The 16,244-nt window shown below is 36.1% G+C and overlaps 1 protein-coding gene across 2 annotated transcripts; it reads right to left on the bottom strand.

Moving 5' to 3' along the window:
* Positions 1-11,940, bottom strand: LOC132110818 (methionine aminopeptidase 1). 2 transcript variants are annotated; one of them, XM_059517793.1, is made up of 12 exons: positions 11,802-11,940; positions 10,320-10,371; positions 10,082-10,191; positions 9,903-9,963; positions 6,998-7,021; positions 4,815-4,906; positions 4,521-4,604; positions 3,985-4,123; positions 3,079-3,210; positions 2,746-2,889; positions 2,552-2,617; positions 1-1,035 (listed from the first exon to the last, which is right to left on the bottom strand). In XM_059517793.1, the coding sequence occupies exons 1-12, from the start codon at positions 11,913-11,915 to the stop codon at positions 869-871; spliced, it is 1,185 nt and encodes a 394-aa protein (XP_059373776.1). In that variant the 5' UTR covers positions 11,916-11,940; the 3' UTR covers positions 1-868. The 2 variants fall into 2 exon arrangements, with proteins under 2 accessions (XP_059373776.1, XP_059373777.1); XM_059517794.1 differs by lacking the exon at positions 6,998-7,021.
* Positions 11,941-16,244: the final 4,304 nt, after the last annotated feature.

The following is a 16,244-nucleotide window of genomic DNA, read 5'->3' as shown; positions in this document are numbered from 1 at the left end:
AAGGAGAAAATATACTTTAATTCAGCTTGAATACTGAAACAGTGAAACTGATTTAATGAGATCAAATAGACAAAGAGGCCCCCAACTCCTTTTCAGATTTTCGCATTGCTCTTTAAGTGGCATTAAATAACCAAAGACAAACAAATATCATATTTTTCATTGACTAAGGATGACTGCAGTGAAAGGACATTTCAGAAAGGCCATCAAACAGGCAAAACATAATTAAACTATTATACTAAAGCTAATGTTTCTCAAGGTGTTCATAGACACAGTCACTCAAACACGACACTGGTAGAAGTTCATGAAAAACATTTGTACAATGTTCAATAACGTTTCGAGGCACTCTTTTAGCTGTAAAGAGTTTTCATATCTCAATCAACATTTGATAAGATTTGGAGAAACTCCAGTGTTTTATCACATCCACTCATTGCATCTCGAACCCAAAGAATGGCTAACAAAAAAAATACACGGTACACTGCAACGAACCAGGCAGACAAACACACTGAAGCAGACTGAGACAGCAAACCTTACAGTGTCAACGTGCTCTCTCTCTCTCAAAGACACAGGTGCACACACACAAAAAACTCACACAGATACCTCTGCCGTGTAGACAAGGTGTGGTGGCACTGTAACCAGGTTAAAGGCCAATGCCTTAGAATTTACTCAGATCCAAGCTGATTAATGTGACTGTCAGGTGACACATTCAGAAGTTAAAAAATCTCCACCTCCTGCCCAAATCTAGTCACGGCCACATGGCCAATCGTCTCCTGCCCAACAGAGAACCACTGTTTGATTGGCTGACTGGTGATATGGGGCGCAGCTGTTGTATCCTCCACTGCAGAATGGGGCTCATATGACCCCCACCATCCTACATTTGGGACAAGAAGTGAGCACGGCCATTATCCTCAAGGCGACGTGTGAGGATTTCACAGCCTGTCTCCGTCACGAGGAGCGTGTGCTCAAACTGGGCCGAGCGTTTACCGTCACGAGTGACTGCAGTCCAACCATCTGGCCACGTCTCATCTTGCCACCCACCTATACATAGAAAAGACTCTTTAATATTCAACTGATTACAATATTTCATCACATCAAATCTCACATTTGTATAGTTAACGGTATTTGTTAAATGAATTAAACTTGCATGCGCAATTGTCAGGTCGAACAGTTTGTGTGCATGATACACAGGAACTATGTGCTTATAAAAAAGGTAAAGTTTTGTTTTACACTACTTTTCAAACGTTTGGGGTTTGTAAGATTTTTTTTTTTTTTTTTACATAAGCTTCATGCTCACCAAGACTGCATTTATTTGAACAGGAATACAGTAAAATCAGTAATATTGCTAAATATTTTTACAATGAAATAACAGTTTTCTATTTGAATTTATTTTCAAATGTAATTGATTTATGTGAAGGCAAAGCTGAATTTTCAGCATCATTACTTCAGTTTTCAGCATCTCATGATTTAGAAATAATTCTAAAGTGCTGATTTGCTGCTCAAGAAACTGAATTTTGAAAAGAGTTCAATTTATTAATTTGAGCACCAAATGGCTTAATTCTTTTGTAAAACCTTGAGACATTTTTTTTTCCGGACTCTTCAACAAACAGAAGGTACAAAAGAACAGTATTTATTAGAAATAATGTGAGTTTCCATCACCCTGGTTTTAGGCCCATTTTTAAGTAATCACATCAGAATCGAGTGATGGATATGCTGAATTTCTAATAAAAATGCCTTAATTCCCAAAAACATTTTTACACTTGCTTGAGGTGGTTTTTGACTTGTGCGAAAAGAGTTAATGCGAATAATGGGAGATGGAAATACATTTTGCAAATAAATTCCTCTAAGCGCATTAAAAAACAAAAAAAATCATGCGACTTTGCACTACGTGACGGTAAATCCTGACTAACCTGCGGACTGATCTTGTTCCACAGCATCTAAAATGTTGTTATATGGTCATTCGGAAATGCCCGATCAAAATCTGTCAAAGTATTTCTGTTTAATTTCCTCCCAGAACTATTAAACGACTGTGTTCCCAAACAGCAGCATCCTCATCCGAAAGCAATAACTGAATTCATTGTGTTTCATCTGCTCGTTCTGAGGTGCAAGAAATTATATAGGAAAATGTATATATTCTGTAGCTTCTCCTACTTTTCTTAGTGATGTATAGTGCTAGTTTAACAGGAAGAGATTATTTTGTTCTCTTTGACTCGTTGGATGGAAACGGTGCTTGTTCGCAATTGTTTTTTGCGATATTCCAATTTTTCGCACAAGTTAAATTCGCAAATTTGGATGGAAACCCAGCAATTGATATCTTTTGTAACAAACACACATGATCGATTTAATACATCCTAGCTGGATAAAAGTATTATTTTATTACAAAGTTAAAATCTTACAGACCCTAAAGCTTTGAAGGGTATTGTAAACGAACAAAACAATTGCATGTTTGAATGCGTTAACTTTGACAGTCCTATTTTTTTAAGAAATCCTTTTTTTTTCTAAACAAAAAGTGCACAATTAAGATTTCAGAAAATAATTTAGTGAGTTGTCTGTTTACCTTCGCAGATCATGGGCTCAATAGTGAACACATGACCAGGTTTCATCACTCCTACTGCTTTATTCTCTGTAAAAATACATAAAACAAGGACAGTACAAGCTTTAAGTGTACAAGCTTTCTGCAGGTTCAATTACATCTCAGTGTGCAATGCTTGTATCATTCAGACGGTGTGTTTTTGACAAGATGTTACTCACTGGCATAGTGCGGTACGTTTGGTGCCGTGTGGAACAGTTTGTGAATGCCGTGGCCACAGTAGCTACGTACCACAGAGAAACCGTTTGCCTGCGCGTGTTTCTGGATGATGTTTCCCAGCTCACGATAACGGATACCAGGCTTCACTAGACACAAGACAGAAAAAACCTTTTTCAGGTCACAAAGATATCCCTCTGTACCTGTAAAGATCATTAGTGTACATCACACAAACACACTGTCCACTACATGATCTAGCCCAACAAAAATGAATAAACTCAATTCACATGGAGTCTGTTGAATGGTTTAGTGTTATTTGCATGTGCTTTCATACTCACCAGAGTCAATGGCTTGCATTAGACATTCATAAGTGGTCTGAACCAATCTCTTGGCTCCCTCATCTACTTCACCCACGAAAAAGGTTTCATTCAGATCCCCATGGTAACCATTGTGGTAAACTGTTATGTCGACTACAGGGGGAAAAAATTACATATGATTAGCCAAGAGAACATACAGCATTCAGTGCGATTTACCTTTTAAAGATTATTTCTGCATATGTTACTCTGAACTCTGTAGAAAAACTACACAAACCGACAAAATATGATTATGCTTTGAGCTACTATTATGACCAAAGTACTTGTTTAACAGAAACCCTTTGCACAGACGTTCACAATTTGTGATAAAGCAAAAAAAGAAGGGGGCTTTAGTTTCCATCTGGCTCAGGATCTTCAACATAAGGTCTGTTTGTTGTAAATTTGGCATTAAATGTAAATAGTAGTTGTTCTCTGTGCTGTAGCCTATGAGATTTAAATTAAGGTGACCAATGGCAAAACATGTAGCAAGGAATAAAGAGATCTACATGCCACTGGTCATTAGTTTCTTATACTTATCTATTATGACAATAACAGGAATAAACGGCTTTAATAATGTCGCATTTTGACAATGGAACGTAAACTGAGCAGAAGGAAATAACATCAGTCTGGACAGAGTTCTGCAAGAACAAGCCAATGCATTCACAGAAATGCGAACATGTGGAAAAAACATTCACACAAATCTCGAATGTCCAGTGAATGTCTATCTGATATCTGGACTAACAGAGATATGAAAAATAATGTCAATATAGAGGGAGGGTGTTTATATCGCTTTATAACAGCCCTCGAGTGCAAAAACTAGATCTCCCATAAAAGTCCTGCAAGTAAGATGCATACATATACTACTATTTTTACATGTATGCTAATACATACTATTCAGTATGTCCTCCTCCTCGAGGGGACGGCGGTCAGGTATCCCATGACAGATGACTTCATTGACAGAGGTGCAGCAGGACTTGGGAAAGTTGTAGTAGTTCAGAGGTGAGGGATAGCAGTTCCTCGCTGTACATGCCTTAACCAACAAATATGGACAAATCGTTTGCCATTAGCAAATTAAGAAATTTACCAGCCAGTGGTGATTCAATTCCCAAGGTGTCCGTAGAGGGTTGCATTAACAATGTTAAAGTGCTAAATATTAAACTGGCAACATATTATTGATTTTTTTTTTATTATTATTATCCTAACAAAAGTACCAGATGTAAAGCTTAAATAGGAGGGACAAATTGGACCTTGGAGTCGAAAATGTTGAGAACGACTGATTTAGAAACAAATAAAGATTTTTTTTTCATTTGAATGCATAAGAAATTTCATATTTCCCTAAAATAATCTCTATTTAAACATTCTGCACTGATCAGACTACTACTTTGCAATATTTAGGATTATAAAAAGAAAAAAGTGTGAATATGTACCAAATGCACAGCATGGTCGATCTCCTCCGTCGTCACTCCAGGTTTCACCATCATAGCAGCAATGTCAAGGACTTCTCGAGCCAGCTGAATGAAACAGATTTTCTTTATGTTTAACTATTCAAATCTTTTTTGTGTACTTGTGATAGACTTGACAGGCGGCAGAACAATCAGTGATCAAACAGAGGCAGAAAATGGCTCTCACAACACCCAAAACTTCAACGGTTACATTTCACACGTTATTATTCTTCAAGTACATACAAAGTTATAATATGTTAAGTTATGATGTTGGTTTACCTTGCACACAACTCTCATCCCCTCGATTTCTTCAGCATTGAGGATCTTAATCTGAGACGTCCCTTTCATGGTCTGCTCTGACTCCGACATTCCTGCAAGCAGTGATAAATTGAGGAGTAGTAAAATGCACAGATACCCATCTACCCACAAAAGCATCTTACGATCACTCAAATAAAAGGACTAGCTCTGCCTATTGACCTTCACCACAACAGAATCTCAACAGCACAGTGTCCAGTCAACTAATAAAGACAACACAACCACTTCTTACAGATAAACACACACACGCATATGGTTGCTGATCCAGTGAGGTCTGGGACATGACAGTTTGGCAATGACGTAATCACGGACACTTCCTGCTAGGGCTGGGCGATATTTATATTGTGAGGCAGTGAAGATAGAGACTCTATATACCCTACCGGTCAGGTTTGCAATAATTAAAAAATTTTGACATTGTTGAAATAAGTCTCTCATGCTCATCATAAAATACTTATTGGTCTATTGTAATATATTATAAAATATAACTTATTCCTGTGATTGTAAGGCTGAATTTACAGCAGCCATTACTCCAATGTCTATTTCTATATCCTTCAAAAATGATTGTAATATGTTGACTGGCTGCTTCTTATTATTAATGTTGAAAAACATTTTTTGCTGCTTAATATTTCATGTGCAAACCATCATAAACTACCAAGAAATGAATACTTTTAATACTTGAATTACAAGAAATTAATACTTTTGTTCCGCAAGTAATCATTCATTTTGATCAAAAGAGACCTTTAAGCCATTTATGGGTCTAAGACGTTAAGATGTCCGCATCAAGAAAAATGTACAAAAGTGATTTTGTGTCCATAGAAAGCACATTAAATGTAAGTAAAATGTCTACTTTTAAGGTTTTAAATAAGTTTTTGGAGAATAAAATGTCAAAATTTTGTTGAAATAATGTTACATTGTCATTCAGTGTAACACAATATTTATGCAAAAATTCAAACAACATGCTTATTCTGACGTGTACATATTAAAATATCTAAATGAATAATGGAGCATACTAAATTTTATTGTGTTTTAAATTAGTACAAAATTCTTACTGACAAATGGGCAAAACCTAGGATAGTGGCAAATGTTAAAAATGTCAAATTACAACTCATTAGTATTTGGGGTGAAAGTAATTAGTCTTTTAATATGTCATAAATTGATTTTTGTTGTAAATATGCCTGACAAGCTTGTTACACTGAATGACATTTTACTGGGTGTCTTCTGCAAATCAGGGGAAAAGTTATGATATTTATTTTTTGCTCAGAAAAACAAATACAAAATTGCAATTAAATAAAACAGAAAACTTTTTAAAAAATTTTTTTGGGGGGGGGGGGCGGGGGGGACTACAACAGTTTAAAGCAGTATTACACTTTTTTTATGCTTAAACACTTTTTCGTCTTTGACCCTTATATTCTTGAAAAAGGTTTCTAGTTCAAATAAATGCTGTTCTCTCGAACTTTTTCGTCAAATAATCCTAACAACAACAACGATAATTTTCAATAAAATTATAAAGCTGCACAATTATCAACATTGGTGATAAACTGAGCACCAAATCAGTATATTAGAATGATTTCTGAAGGGACATGTGACTGAAAATGTAGCTTTGCTATCACAGGAATAAATGATGTTTTAAAATATATTATAAGAGAAAACTTTTTTTTTTTTAATGATAATTATTTTTTACAATATTACTGTCTTTTACTGTATTTAATAAATGTAGCCTTGGCGAGCATTCAAAAACATCTTGATTATACCAAACTTTTGACTGGTAGTGTACCATTTGCACCATGGTAGATACAGTTGCATTGCTATCAAATGGCAAAACTGCTTTATTTACACGCAAACAGCAAAGGAATTCAGAATAATGGAAAAGAAAGAGCAGGATGTGCAAAAATAATAATAATAATCTAAACACTCAACCATATTGAATTCCAAACAAAAACAACTATATATATACAAATACAACTATGGAAATATCGCCCACCTCTAGCCCCATCTTAATAACTACATCAGCCATGCAGAAACAGACAGAGCCATGCACACACTCGTTCACAAAAATACAGTCACACACCCACTGCGGAGCAAACCGCTCCCTGTAACACTGTTAAAACAAGAGGACAACACACATGGGAAGCGGCGGGACTTCGTACCTGCCAACAACCCAACCTCTGCAGCTGCAGAGAGCAAGAGAAGAGCTTCAGACACACAATGCAGCAGCCCACCCCCAAACACACACAGAGGTAAATGGAAACATGTATAAGGTGATTTCAGCACCCTCATACACACTCTCTCATAGAAGTCCTACTGAATATACATTAAAGATACACACACACTCCTGACCTAACCATTGGATGCTTTTGAAGACATTTAGACTTTCAATACATCACTATTCTAGTTTGAAAGCCAGGGGCAGAGACTCAAGGATGAGCTAATAACAGAGGAAAGAGAGACTGTAGCTATAAGAGCCTAATACCAACTAATCACCACCTTAATGGTTACTTACGGGAAGACTCTGCGGCATCCATTAATGAAGGACAAAAGAGCATTTATTCAGAAAACAGTGATTCATGAGAGCTGCTTCTATACTAGAAGACACCTACTGTATTATTGTTTGAAATATCCTTCCATCATGAATATTGTTTAAGAGCCCCTGAAGAGTATTTGAACACTTAAACATGTATGCATTTCATAGCATGTACACATGAATATATTTTCACAGTTCACAGATGTACTAGCAGAGTAACTAGCAGGTCAGTAATAATGTCTTTTATAAAAAAAAAAAAAAAACCACCAAAATGTGCCATTTATACACTGACGTTTAAAGTTTGGGGTTTTTAAAAAAATTAATACTTGTATTCAGCAAGAATGCATTAAATTGATGTAAAATGACAGTATGACATTTATAATAAAAAATCCTGAAAAAAAAAGTATCGCCGGTTTCCACAAAATTTTAAGCATGACTGTTTTCAACATTGATCATAATAAGAATTGATTCTTGAGCAGCAAATCATCATATTACAATGATTTCTGAAGGATCGTGTAAAACTTAAGACTGCGGAAATGGCTGCTGAAAATTCAGCTTTTCATCACAGGAACAAGTTACATTTTTACATTAATACCGAAAACAGTTATTTTAAAATGTAATTTCACACAATATTGCAGTTTTAAACTTGATTTGCCTGATCCAGAAAAGATTGACCACATATACATTTAAAAAAAAACAAAAAACAAAACAAAAAAAAAAACACCTACTGACAAGGAAATTACCAAACCTCCTCAAGTTAAAAGTAGTCCTAATCGAAAAGGACTTATGGAAATCAAACTGTAACAGTAGGAGTGGATTATGTGTCTAAATGCTTTCCAGGGTCACATATGTAACAGCATATGAAACATTTTAGACATGATCCCTATCCAACTAACTAGCTAAGTAAATAAATACAAATAAAATCACCTAAACTGGAAACACATCTTAAAGCATTTGGTCTCACCCTGGGGCTGGGCGATAATCAAAAAAATTAAATCTCGATTTTTTTTTTTCAGAAAGTTTAAACAATTCTTGATTTTTAAATAGTCAACTTGAAAATGTAACTACAACATGATTCAAGTAACTTTTTCTTTATCTACCCTTGAATTAAAAAAAATATTTATATCTATTCCAAGAGCAGAACACATGAAGTTGTCAACATGATGTAAACGTTAAACAAATCACTTGTTAAATATCTTTGCAAAAAAGATGCATGAATTACAATTACATCTTGTACAAACTTGCCTTATACATTTGTTCAGAATTAATACAAGGAAAATGCTTTTAAAAAAAAAATCTCAAAAGTCAAGGTAATTCAAATTCAAAATGACTGAAGGTATAACTCCAGTAGACTATTATTAACTATAAATGTTCTGTAAAAACAATGAACAGCAGCTTTCAGCCTGTCACCATGATGCAAACATGAAATATCTTACAGTAGATTAAGTTTCTTTAGAGGTTTTCATTCGATTGTGCTGCTTTTCCATTGTTTTCTTTTCTATGTAAACATAGACACGTTTGACTCTTGCGCTAATGTCTCATGCATGAAACGGCATTCTAAAAACACGGTTTAAAGAAGTTCAACCCCAATCTTCCTGCACTTTTTCCTATTGCACTGCCCACGTCTCATCTTTGTCAACACAAAAGCGCATTCTATGTGAATGGCACCTAAAGATATATTCTACTTATGGTCTTTCACATGCTGTTGGATCATTGGATGATTACGAGAGCATTAAACTCCAGTAATGATGATACAGATGCACTGTGGTTAATCTGGTCAAACATGCACTACTGCAGTAAATACTCCTCTATTTAAAGGGGTCATATGATGCGATTTAAATTTTTCCTTTCTCTTTGGAGTGTTACAAGCTCTTGGTGCATAAATAAGATCTGTAAAGTTGCAAAGACTAAAGTCTCAAATCCATAGAGATATTCTTTATCAAAGTTAAGTCACTATGTGGAAATATTTGCACAATGCCGCCCAAATGTTCACGCAAGATGAAGCTCGCGATTTTGGAAAGTTACATTTCCGATGAGTGCTTGCGGTGTTCGGCCAATCACAATGCACTGGGTCAGTTGGCCAAACTGCTCTTGTCAGAAGGAGGGATTTTGTAGAAAAACTATGCGTTTGAGAAAGGCAGGGCATATAGGACCTACAATACTGTACAGTATTTGAAAAATAATGTATTTTCGAATATTAAAGCATGTCAACATATTCTGTTACACAAAATAATGATCTTTCAAAAAGCATCATATGGACCCTTTAAAAATCAAACAACTCTTTAGCTGATGAGATGGAGGCCATTAGTTTAAAAGCTTGTATATCAGTGGCCATTTTCAAGGGTCAAAGGTTTAAACTTTAAACACAAACGTAATAATGAACAAGGCAGTCTGTTAGAAAAGTGCAATGCCTCAGATAAAAGGCATGAAGCAAGAAAGCGAGTCCAGATGAGAGAGGTTGATCTGAGTTTTGCAGGGCATCATTTACAGAATGAGGTCCAATTTATGTGTGAAGGGATTTGCAATCTTACCCAAAGGATGATCTGCATAGTCTGGTCTCTGGATGTTGCTAGGAACAAGCCGCTTGGGGGTCTGAAAACAAACAAGAAAAATAGATTCAATGTTTGAAATGCATACATTTGTTTTGTTCTATAGTAATGTATGTGTGTTGTCAGTGATCATGTCCATCCCTGGTGTGCTGCATCCTTACCAGTGGATAGTGAGGTCGCAGTTTACCAGTGTATCTGTACCCAGGCCACGGGTCGGTGTTGATTTCTTTCTCAACACAGTTCTTTCCCTCATCTTTTATTTTGTCCTCTTCTGCAAATGAAAAGCCAGATATTAATGATGGTATGGCATTATGCAAGAAATGATTTGTACACCACATGCAAAATGTAAATGCTGAAGTGAACATCACTCAACACTGAGACTGAATTAAACACACATACTTGCTTTTTTGTGGAGCAGCTTGTGGATGGCCCAGCTGCCTTTGAAACATTCCTGAAAACACAAAAAAACTCAAGTTACGCATGCAACATCAGCATATGAAAATGATTTCTGAAGGATCGTGTGAAACAGAAAGGAATTACATTAAAACATATTAAGAGAAAACAGTTCTTTTTAAAAACTCTTACCAACCCCAAACTTTTGAACGTGCTGTATATTTTAGCATTTAATTAAAATTAATACTTAATTTTAATTCATTAAACTATTAACACTCTTCCAATAAATAGATAAAATATTTTGATGACAAGTGGCAATCTTTAATAATCTTTAATAAAAGACAAGTGGCAATCTTTAATAATCTTTAATAAAAATTTATTACTAAAAATTCCACTTAGTAATAAATACGCAATATATGAAGGATCACAACTGTGATGTAAACTAAAGGCTATTGGATATGTTATTAAAAAAGAAAAGAGGAACCTTTAGGTATGTCCTGCTCCACCTCTTATTTGAGTAGGCAGTACATAAACTTAAAGCATATACTTCATAACAATTAGAAAGTATGATAAAAACTATTATAGCCTATATAACAAACCTCTGCCCATTTTAAATATCACACGGATAGTTTGCTCAAAATTAAAAACTCTTGTATAGCTTATAGCTTGGGATATAAAAGATGATATTCGCAAGAATGTCGAGGTCTAAATTACATCGAACACCACAGTATAAGAAAATAAAAACACAGAGGCGATCCACAGAGAAAAGAAATTCATACAGGTTTAGAAACACATGAGGGTGAGTTACAGCGGCTCATTAATTGATCGAAAATTTCGTGTATAGGCCTATGAACACTCATATGGCACCCAAAAATGCTGTAGATAGCTCACTTTGCTGGCCATTGCTTGGTTTTATCTCAAAACCCAGTGAGCTGTCAACATTGACAGCATTTTTGTCCATCCTGGGCATGTAACTCATAAAACACACGTGATACCAATAATGCTGTCTATATAGGGAACTCAGTAGGATTCGACAGACAGTCTAGAAGTGACCAGCAAAATTATACGTTACATTTCCTTACAGGCTGCACAGATTTATGCATCCTTTTATTAAGAGACTGAAGAAAGAAAAAAAAACCTAATTGGTTGATGTACTTATTTGACAAATGTGCAGCAGCACGCGAGCCACGTTGAGCTCAAGTCATTAAAAGCACGCTGAGCATATAAACAGCGCGTAAATTACATTTCCACTCCGTGTTTAGGGTTGAGGATCGAAGACAGATTTGTCATACAGAAAATCAACATGCACAACACTTTGATGTAAACGTCAAAGCTCATAGTGTGAATTAGTGTCTGATTGTGATGTAAGACGGCTAACGTTAGCTAGCTAATGCTGAGCAGCACAGTCCCGTAGGCCGGCAGCGTGACATGAGCTACAAAACCCGAGAGCTTCACTTGTTTCTTAAAGAAAAAGTGTCAGTGCTTCACCTGAGAGCAAAAGTATGAGCCTTGAATTCCGAGTTTGATGCAGGTGGGACACTGGAGCTTCGCTTCGCTGCAGCAGCCTTCTGTCTCGCACTCCCGTGTCTCCATCGCCGCCATGCTGCTGCTGCTGTCGGTCAGAGAGAGAGAGAGAGAGAGAGAGAGAGAGAGAGAGAGAGACAGACAGACAGACAGAAAGACAGAGAGAGAGAGAGAGAGAGAGACAGACAGACAGAGAGACACAGAGAGAGAGAGAGACAGACAGACAGACAGACAGAGAGAGAGATAGAGAGAGAGAGAGACAGAGAGACAGTGCCCAGCTGACAGCATGAGAGGCCACACAGCATGCAAACACCTGCATAACAAACACCTGCCTAGAAAAGGATTACCTCTATTTTTTAAAACAAGAACAAGACAAGAACTCTATACCGTGAACTCTTAAAATGACTCAATATCAATGTGGAATATTCAAGGATTGAATTCAACAGCCTTTGGGCTAAAGAGCTCAAACACTGAATTCCAGAAGAGCATCAAAGAGATGGATATTATAATTCTACAGGAGACATGGAGCAGGACAGACACCATCACCCACTGCCCACCCAACTACAGAGAAATCATCCTACCACCACAAAAACTCAACACAGTGCGACAGGGAAGAGACTCAGGAGGACAAATAATCTGGTACAAATCAAAACTCCACCACCACATCAACACATTGAATAGATAACTTTCTAAATAACATCTATGCTCACATTAATGAAGGTGTCAATCTTGCGGTCAAAGATTTAAATTACATATTTGAAAAATCAGCAAAACAATCCAAATTGAAAACAAAATCTGGAAAAAAATAAAATACCCAAAAATTGGTTTGATCAGGACTGCCAAACTACTCGTAAAAAACTGAGAACACTGTCAAATCAGAAACACAGAGATCCAATTATACAGAGATCCGCCTTCTTTACTGTGAAACACTAAAACAATACAAACATACACTCAGAACCAAAAAAGCACAATACAACCAAAAACAACTCACAATAATAATAATAAACAAAGCAGATACAAGAGGGTCCTCGCACCTCGGTGCTCGGGCCCTAATAATTGAGAAGTCAGTGAACACAAACCAATTTTGGAATAACTGGAACAATCTGAAAAAAACTGATCATTTCCAAACATTGTTTAATGAAGTACAAACAGACACAAACTGTAAACAAAACCAAAGAATCAACCAATTGTGAAAACTAGAATTAGCAATCAAAGATAACCAAAACCCATTAGATTTCCCAATAACTGATAAAGAACTTAAAGAAAAAATCAAAAACCTCCAACTCAAAAAAGCATCTGGACCTGATGGGATATTAAATGAAATGATAAAACACACAAGCAGTAAATTTCAGTTGGCCATTCTTAATCTATTCAATGTGATTCTAAGTGTCGGTCACTTCCCTGACATCTGGAATCAAGGCTTGATAACACCAATCTTTAAAAACAGAGATAAATTTGATCCTAACAACTACACGGACATCTGTGTGAGCAGCAACCTGGGAAAGTTATTCTGTAGCATAATAAATGCTCGACTATTAGACTTCATCACCACACACAAGGTACTGAGCAGAAGTCAAATTGGATTTTTACCAAATTTCCGTACATCTGACCACATCTATACACTACATACTGTACTCTAATTGAAAAACATGTTAACCAAGATAAAGGTGAGAAAACAAGAAAATCCCACACACTATCAACTTGCAAAACAATAAAAAATACTTTAATAGCAACGTTTCAATCATATGATTTTCATCGGGGGCATCAACATTGTATACAAACTCCATTGCATTTAACAACATGACAAATCACAGTGAAGAATCATCAATATCCAATCAAGATTAGTAATTTAATAATTAATAACACCACACCACATTGTTAACTCCACAATTACATACATCATAAATGCAAAATATATATACAGTACAAAAAAGTTTGGAAACAACTTCTCATTCAAAGAGTTTTCTTTATTTTCATGACTATGAAAATTGTAGAGTCACACTGAAGGCATCAAAACTATGAATTAACACATGTGGAATTATATACATAACAAAAAAGTGTGAAACAACTGAAAATATGTCATATTCTAGGTTCTTCAAAGTAGCCACCTTTTGCTTTGATTACTGCTTTGCACACTCTTGGCATTCTCTTGATGAGCTTCAAGAGGTAGTCACCTGAAATGGTTTTCACTTCACAGGTGTGCCCTGTCAGGTTTAACAAGTGTGATTTCTTGCCTTAAAATGTGGTTGGGACCATCAGTTGTGTTGTGCAGAAGTCAGGTGGATACACAGCTGATAGTCCTACTGAATAGACTGTTAGAATTTGTATTATGGCAAGAAAACAGCAGCTAAGTACAGGAAAACGAGTGGCCATCATTACTTTAAGAAATGAAGGTCAGTCAGTCCGAAAAATTGGGTTAACTTTGAAAGTGTCCCCAAGTGCAGTCACAAAAACCATCAAGCGCTACAAAGAAACTGGCTCACATGCGGACCGCCCCAGGAAAGGAAGACCAAGAGTCACCTCTGCTGAGGAGGATAAGTTCATCCGAGTCACCAGCCTCAGAAATCGCAGGTTAACAGCAGCTCAGATTAAAGACCAGGTCAATGGCACACAGAGCTCTAGCAGCAGACACATCTCTAGAACAACTGTTAAGAGGAGACTGTTTGAATCAGGCCTTCATGGTAGAATATCTGCTAGGAAACCACTGCTAAAGAAAGGCAACAAGCAGAAGAGACTTGTTTGGGTTAAAGAACACAAGGAATGGACATTAGACCAGTGGAAATCTGTGCTTTGGTCTGATGAGTCCAAATTTGAGATCTTTGGTTCCAACCACTGTGTCTTTGTGCGACGCAGAAAAGGTGAACGGATGGACTCTACATGCCTGGTTCCCACCGTGAAGCATGGAGGAGGAGGTGTAATGGTGTGGGGGTGCTTTGCTGGTGATATTGTTGGGGATTTATTCAAAATTGAAGGCATACTGAACTAGCATGGCTACCACAGCATCTTGCAGCGGCATGCTATTCCATCCGGTTTGCGTTTAGTTGGACCATTTATTTTTCAACCGGACAATGACCCAAAACACACCTCCAGGCTGTGGAAGGGCTATTTGACCAAGAACGAGAGTGATGGGGTTCTGCGCCAGATGACCTGGCCTCCACAGTCACCGGACCTGAACCCAATCGAGATGGTTTAGGGGTGAGCTGGACCGCAGACAGAAGGCAAAAGGGCCAACAAGTGCTAAGCATCTCTCGGGGAACTCCTTCAAGACTGTTTGAAGACCATTTCAGGTGACTACCTCTTGAAGCTCATCAAGAGAATGCCAAGAGTGTGCAAAGCAGTAATCAAAGCAAAAGGTGGCTACTTTGAAGAACCTAGAATATGACATATTTTCAGTTGTTTCTCACTTTTTTGTTATGTATATAATTCCACATGTGTTAATTCATAGTTTTGATGCCTTCAGTGTGACTCTACAATTTTCATAGTCATGAAAATAAAGAAAACTCTTTGAATGAGAAGGTGTGTCCAAACCTTTGGTCTGTACGGTGTATATATTAAAAAACTAAAGGAAAATTAGAATGTTGCTTTGGCAACTAAATAAAGTATAATTAGAAACCTATCAAAACTAATACATTGACAAAATCAAATAACTATTAATAGTAGTATATAATAATACATTTTATTTATGGTGCACTTTTCTAGAACCCAAAGCGCTACAAACAAATAAAATACAAAACCACAATAAATGCAATCCAAAGTAGAAACTATAAATCATAAAATACTCATTGCAGTACAACACAATAGAATATTACTGACAGCCCATGAAAGCAATTTTAAAAAGATTTTTCCAAAAAGAGTTTTTAACAGTTTCATAAAATGAATATTATATATAAACACACACACAGAATATATATGTGTGTGTGAATGTTTACTGTTAAATAAAACCCTTTTTTGTATTAAACATTATTTATTGAAATAAAGCTGAAATAAATAACATACAACATCTGGCTCAAATTTCCAAACCATAATTATTTACATTTTTTCTTCAAAATGTAATGCACAGATGCCAAAGTTGGCATGTGATGCTCTTTGTTTTGGCCTGTCATGACCAAATAGGGGGGAAATTAACTTTGTTTTTTTAAGAGTTAGAAGTTAATTTGATTTTAATAAATGTCAACTTTAATAAAATATGATGGATATAAAGCAACATTTACTTTGAGCCCACAGCCGTCAATCAGCCAAATCTGAATTTTGGCCCTTTGTACAAAAAAAATAAAATTAATAAATAATAAATTCACTCTATTGCTATTAAATTTTCTCTAATTTCCCTATCCCTAACTGACACATTTAATTAAATATAAAACTTCCCAGAAATACTAAAATACGTAGTATTTTCTTACATAATCCAAA

This window comes from Carassius carassius, chromosome 30 (assembly GCF_963082965.1).
Source record: "Carassius carassius chromosome 30, fCarCar2.1, whole genome shotgun sequence".
Taxonomy (NCBI): domain Eukaryota; kingdom Metazoa; phylum Chordata; class Actinopteri; order Cypriniformes; family Cyprinidae; genus Carassius; species Carassius carassius.
The sequence above is the reverse complement of the archived record's forward strand: the minus strand, read 5'-3'. Positions and strand labels throughout refer to the sequence as shown.